At 48.6% G+C, this 5910-nt stretch overlaps 2 protein-coding genes across 2 annotated transcripts in view; one reads left to right on the top strand and one right to left on the bottom strand.

Moving 5' to 3' along the window:
* LOC116475355 (keratin-associated protein 4-4-like) overlaps window positions 1-668 on the top strand; it is a 958-nt gene extending 290 nt beyond the window's left edge. The window contains exon 2 of the mRNA XM_032164713.1: window positions 535-668. Coding sequence (XP_032020604.1) covers window positions 535-668 — 134 coding nt within the window. The remainder of the gene's footprint in view (window positions 1-534) is intronic.
* Window positions 669-1737: 1069 nt separating this feature from the next.
* LOC116475354 (7-methylguanosine phosphate-specific 5'-nucleotidase-like) overlaps window positions 1738-5910 on the bottom strand; it is a 6940-nt gene continuing 2767 nt past the window's right edge. The window contains exons 3-5 of the mRNA XM_032164712.2: window positions 5186-5314; window positions 3163-3325; window positions 1738-1998 (exon numbers count right to left, since the gene is read on the bottom strand). Coding sequence (XP_032020603.1) covers window positions 1738-1998; window positions 3163-3325; window positions 5186-5314 — 553 coding nt within the window. The remainder of the gene's footprint in view (window positions 1999-3162; window positions 3326-5185; window positions 5315-5910) is intronic.

Raw genomic sequence — 5910 nt, 5'->3', positions numbered from 1 at the left:
GCCTCGGCCTCCCAAAGTGCTGGGATTACAAGCGTGAGCCACTGCGCCCGGCCATTGTTGTTGTTGTTGAGACAGGGTCTCACTATGTTGCCCAGGCTGGTCTCAAACTCCTGGCCTCAAATGATCCCCCTGCCCTGGCCTCCCCAAAGTGGGGGGATTACAGGCATGAGCCACCACACCTGACCACAACCCTTTTTTTTTTTTTTTTTTTTGAGACGGAGCCTCGCTCTGTCACCCAGACTGGAGTGCAGTGGCGCAATCTCAGCTCACTAAAACCTCCACCTCTGGGTTCAAGCGATTCTCCTGCCTCAGGCTCCCGAGCAGCTGGGACTACAGGCATGCACCACCACACCTGGTTCATTTTGTATTTTTAGTAGAGACGGGGTTTCTCCATGTTGGTCAGGCTGGTCTCGAACTCCTGACCTCAGGTGATCCACCTGCCTCGGCCTCCCAAAGTGCTGGGATTATAGGCGTGAGTCACCACACCCAACAGGACCCAGTTTTACATGGCTTAAGCATCCTGGTGGGCTCCAGTGCCTGCAGGCTGTGGGGAAGCACCCTGGCAGCTGCCTAGCTTCACCCCATATTTGGGCCCCTTTATGACAATGCTGCTTTCACCCCTCTCAGTCCCTGATCTGTTCTTGTTATTTTTCTTCCCTGAATTATAAACCAATGTCCTCACTACCAACATCTCCCATCTCAATCATGCCTTCCAGTAGGCTTTAGGACTGGTAATCAGCCCCACTGTGTCCTGAACTCTATCATCTTAGGCAAGTTACTTAATCCCAGGCCTCAGTTTCCTTATCTGTAAAATGAGGATAACACTCACTACCTTAAGGGGTTATCACAAAAATCAAATGAATTAATATCCATGAAATGCTGAGAAGAGTGACAGTGCGGTGCACAATCAGTAAACTGAGGCTAGGATCTCATGCCCGGCCTGATCTTCTCTCTGAACGCCTGTCAGGTCATGTGGTAAGACAAAGCTGTAATCACTGGGTTTCTGTTTCCTATGAGATTATGCGCTCCAAGAGAATACAGCTTCCCTCTGTACCCATAATACTTTACCTAGTGTCTAGCATACAGAAGGTGTTCAAAGGTGGCTGGGCACAGTGGCTCACGTATGTAATCCCAGCACTTTGGGAGGCGAAGGTGGGCGAATCACTTGAGGTCAGGAGTTCAAAACCAGCCTGGCCAACATGGTGAAATCCCATTTCTAGTAAAAATACAAAAATAAGCCAGGCATGGTGGCGCGCACCTATAGTCTCAGCTACTCAGGAGGCTGAGGCAGAAGAATCACTTGAACCTGGGAGGTGGAACTCGCAGTGAGCCAGGATCGCGCCACTGCACTCTAGCCTGGGCGACAGAGTGAGACTCTATCTCAAAAAAAAAAAAAAAAGCTGGGTGCAGTGGCTCATGCCTGTAATCCCAGCACTTTGGGAGGCCGAGGCGGGCGGATCACAAGGTCAGGAGATCGAGACCATCCTGGCTAACACGGTGAAACCCCGTCTCTACTAAAAATACAAAAAATTAGCCGGGAGTGGTGGCGGGCGCCTGTAGTCCCAGCTACTTGGGAGCCTGAGGCTCCCGTGAACCCAGGAGGCAGAGCTTGCAGTGAGCCGAGATGGCGCCACTGCTCTCTAGCCTGGGCAACAGAGTGAGACTCCGTCTCAAAATAAATAAATAAAATAAAATAAAAATAAAAATAAAAAAGAAGAATGTGTTCAAAGGCATTTCTTAATGGGCATTCAAAGAGAAGAAAGCCATGAAGAGAAGCAGCCCTGGTCCTCTACCCACCTTGTCATTCAGGAAGCCAATCTTGAGAATGTTCTGCACACCAGGAACCCCATCGGCCATGGTGAGGTCCCCAATGGAGTCTCCCAGCAGGATGACATTGGTTTTGCCCTCAAGTTGCTGGAAGTAACCAGAGTTCTCACACACAGAGCTGTTCTTGTTGTATGTGTGTATGAGCTGGCCCTTAAATCCCTGGAGAAAACCCTAAATAATGAAGACAAGAGACAGATGGAAGGGCTGCAGGGACCCATGCGGCACCAGCTCTCCACTGTCTCTGTCACAGAGAAAAGGGAATCCCAAAAGTGACAGATAATGCCAAAACTTCACTGTAGCCTAAACTAGGGCTCATGGGCCAGACTTGGCCTGCTTCTGTAAATAAAGTTGTAATGGGATACGGCCAAACTCATTTGTTTACATGATGCCTATGGCTGCTTTTTTATGCTATAGAGGCAAAGTTGGGCAGTTGCAACAATGATGCCATGGCCCACAAAGCCTAAATATTGATGACAGGGCCTTTTACAGCATAAGTTTGTAACTCCTAGTTTAAATGAACAGGAGCCACCCAATATTGCAGATCATCTGTTCTGGTGGATGTACAAAGCTGTGATACAAGTGCCGCTAAGGTTACACATGTGCTAATGCTCAGCTGAGGGCCACATCCTCACTGCAGGTCAACATGATGAAAATTCCAACCATCAGTTTCATGGGGAAAAAAGTCAGAACGTGGATGAGTTGGAGCAGCCCACCTCTGGCTTGGGAAAAACAAATCAAACCCCAAACCCTCTAGGACCCAGAATGGCACATAATAATATGACAGTGACATGGGGCAGGGCAGGCTCATAAATTAGGTACCCCAGGGCAGGGAGTTGACTGTCAGGCAAACACCAAAGAGAGAGGATCCTTTGAAAGTTTTTTTGTTTTTGTTTTTTTCTGAAGACAGAGTCTTACTCTGTCGCCCAGGATGGAGTGCAGTGGTGTGATCTTGGCTCACTGCAACCTCTGCCTTCTGGGTTCAGGCAATTCTCCTGCCTCAGCCTCCCAAGTAGCTGAGATTACAGCCATACACCACCATGCCCGGCTTATTTCTGTATTTTTAGTAGAGATGGAGTTTCACCATGTTGGCCAGGCTGGTCTCGAACTCCTGACCTCAAGTGATCCGCCCACCTCGGCCTCCCAAAGTGCTGGGATTACAGATCTGAGCCACCGTCCCTGGCCAAAAAGTAACCCATAAACAACTGCCTGAGGGTGAAGAAGCCAGCATGGCTTCCCTCCCCTTCTTCCTCAGGTTAGGGTTCATGCAGAGTTAACTGCCCTGGCTGGTGGTCCCCACCCCTCGTCCTTTCCCAGCCCAAACAGGATTTGGCTCACATCTTCATTAAAATCCATGTAGTTAGACACGATGTGGATGTTGGGGTGGAACACTTTCATCTGTCGGATAATTTCTTCCAGGATATCACCAATGCCCGCAGAAAAGATGAAAAGGGGAATGTTGTTATGGTAGAGTGTGTTGAAGAAGGCCTTGTATCCCTCCCTGAAAAGAGATACAGGAATTCTGAAATGGCACTGCCTCTACTGCTGTTCTTTGCTTCCTATTTGGGTTACTTGTTTTTTTGGGTTTTTTGTGAGACAGGGTCTTGCTCTGTTGCCCAGGCCGGAGTGCAGTGGCACAATCACAGTTCACTGCGACCTCGACTTCCTGGGTTCAAGTGATCCACCCGCCTCAACCTCCCAAGTAGCTGAGACCACAGGTGCACGCCACCACACCTGGCTAATTTTTTTATGTTTTGTAAAGATGGGGTTTTCCTATGTTGCCCCGGCTGGTCTCGAACTCCTAGGCTCAAGCAACCCACCCGCCCTGGCCTCCCAAAGTGCTGGGATTACAGGTATGAGGCGAGATCGCACCACTGCACTCCAGCCTGGACAAGAGAACGAGACTCCATCTCAAAAAATAAATAAATAAAATAGAGCATACGATATATTCAATAAGCGGTCAAAGTGTGCTAATCCTAAGTGTTCAGCTCAGTTGATTTTGACATACGTATACACCCATGTAACTAATTAGCTTGAGGCTCCCTCATGATCTCTCCCAGTCAATATCATCCCTCCCACTGATTAGCTTTGCCTGTCCTTGGACTTCATATAAATAGACTCATACACAATGTACTCTTTTGTGCCTGGCTTATTTTGTTCAATATAATGCTATGTAGTTTATCTATATTTTGCATGTAATGAGTTTATTCTTTGTCACTGCTATGCAGCATTATTCTACCATATAAACATGCCACAATTTATCTACCCAGCTTCTCCTTGATAGACAGTTGAGAGATTTCCAGATTTCAGCTGTTATGGATACAGCTGCCATGAATACCCTGTGCATGTCTTATAGGGGCTACATGCCCTCACTCCTCTGGGGTACATACCTGGGAGAGATGCTGTTATGACGGAAGGTAGGCATATGTTTTCTGTTGCTGTCCATACAACCAGGAAGCTAATCTGTAACCTGGGCACCTTCACTAGGGTACACGCACTCCCACTTACTGGGTCAGCACACATCTCCACTGTCTTGACTTTTCGGGAGCTAGCCAATCTCTCCAATTAGGATGCACAACCCTTGAGGGCAGGCACCCATGTCACTCCTTCCTTTATGAGGATTTCTTTCCTCCAGGAAAGAAATCTCCGGCAGAGACAGCTGTTCAGTGAAGGCCGCCAATGATCAAGCGTCCCAGCCTAGCCATCTCTCAGTCGCCGTGAAGAACACCAGTCACCAGAGAGACCCCAAAAGTCTTTTACCATTGTGAAAAATGAGCTAGACTTGGCCGGGCGCGGTGGCTCACGCCTGTAATCCCAGCACTTTGGAAGGCCGAGGTGGGCGGATCACAAGGTCAAGAGATTGAGACCATCTGGCCAACATGGTGAAACCCTGTCTCTACTAAAAATACAAAAATTAGCTAGGCGTGGTGGTGGACACCTGTAATCCCAGCTACTGGGGAGGCTGAGGCAGGAGAATCGCTTGAATCCAGGAGGTGGAGGTTGCAGTGAGCCAAGATCGCACCACTGCACTCCAGCCTGGCGACAGAGCGAGATTCCGTCTCGAGAAGAGAAGAGAAGAGAAGAGAAGAGAAGAGAAGAGAAGGAGAGAGAAAGAAAGAGCTAGACTTGGTTTGTTGTCAGATAGTGCCCTGGCCATTTTGTACTACATCCACTACCTGCTGAATGTTTCCTAGCAAGGGTAAGAAATGCTTTAGCTGTATCACATCAGTTGTTCATAGTACCATGTCCCTTCCGGTCCTTTAAGCAACTAACTCCTCTCTACTCTTCCCCCACCTCCTTTTTTTGAACAAAATAGTTCTTAATAGTCTGATAGAAATGTCTTCCAGAGCAAGACGCTTACCTGAGCATTGCATTGGACTCTCTAACCACCTGGGCTATCTGAAACTTCTGAATCTTCTGCTGACATAGGAGATTGTGCGCTTTGGTCCACCTGGAAACAGACACCCCAGAAAACCCCAAATTCAAATCACTGAAGTAAATAACTCATCCTTTCCCTTTACGGAGCCAAGTACCCTCTGACAGCATTGCCGACAGAGGCCTCATCCTTACGTTAGCTGCCCTTAAAAGGAAGAGGGTGGCAGGGCACAGTGGTTCATGTCTATAATCCCAGCACTTTGGGAAGTCAAGGCGGGTGGATCACCTGAGATCAGGAGTTTGAGACCAGCCTGGCCAACAAGGTGAAACCCCGTCTCTACTAAAAAATACAGAAATAAGCTGGGCATGGTGGCAGCTACTGTAATCCCAGCTACTCGGGAGGCTGAGGCAGGAGAATCACTTGAACCCAGGAGGGGGAGGTTGCAGTGAGCCAAGATCGGGCCACTGCACTCCAGCCTGGGTGACAGAGCGAGACTCCATCTCAAAAAAAAAAAAAAAAAAGGAAGAGGATGAGAAAAGCAACCCAACAGAGACAAGTGCTGGGCAAGCTGACCGCTGAAGTTGGCACTCTTCTGAATCCCTTCCTCCGTGAACCCTTTATCTGGAGAACTGGAGCTCTGTCCAGTGATGACGGTTGCTGTGGTTTGAATGTGTTGGAGACTTGATCCCCAATGTGGAGGTGTTGAGAGA

Source organism: Hylobates moloch, unplaced genomic scaffold (genome assembly GCF_009828535.3).
Source record: "Hylobates moloch isolate HMO894 unplaced genomic scaffold, HMol_V3 SCAFFOLD_10, whole genome shotgun sequence".
NCBI classification, from domain to species: Eukaryota; Metazoa; Chordata; class Mammalia; order Primates; family Hylobatidae; genus Hylobates; species Hylobates moloch.
The sequence above is the reverse complement of the archived record's forward strand: the minus strand, read 5'-3'. Positions and strand labels throughout refer to the sequence as shown.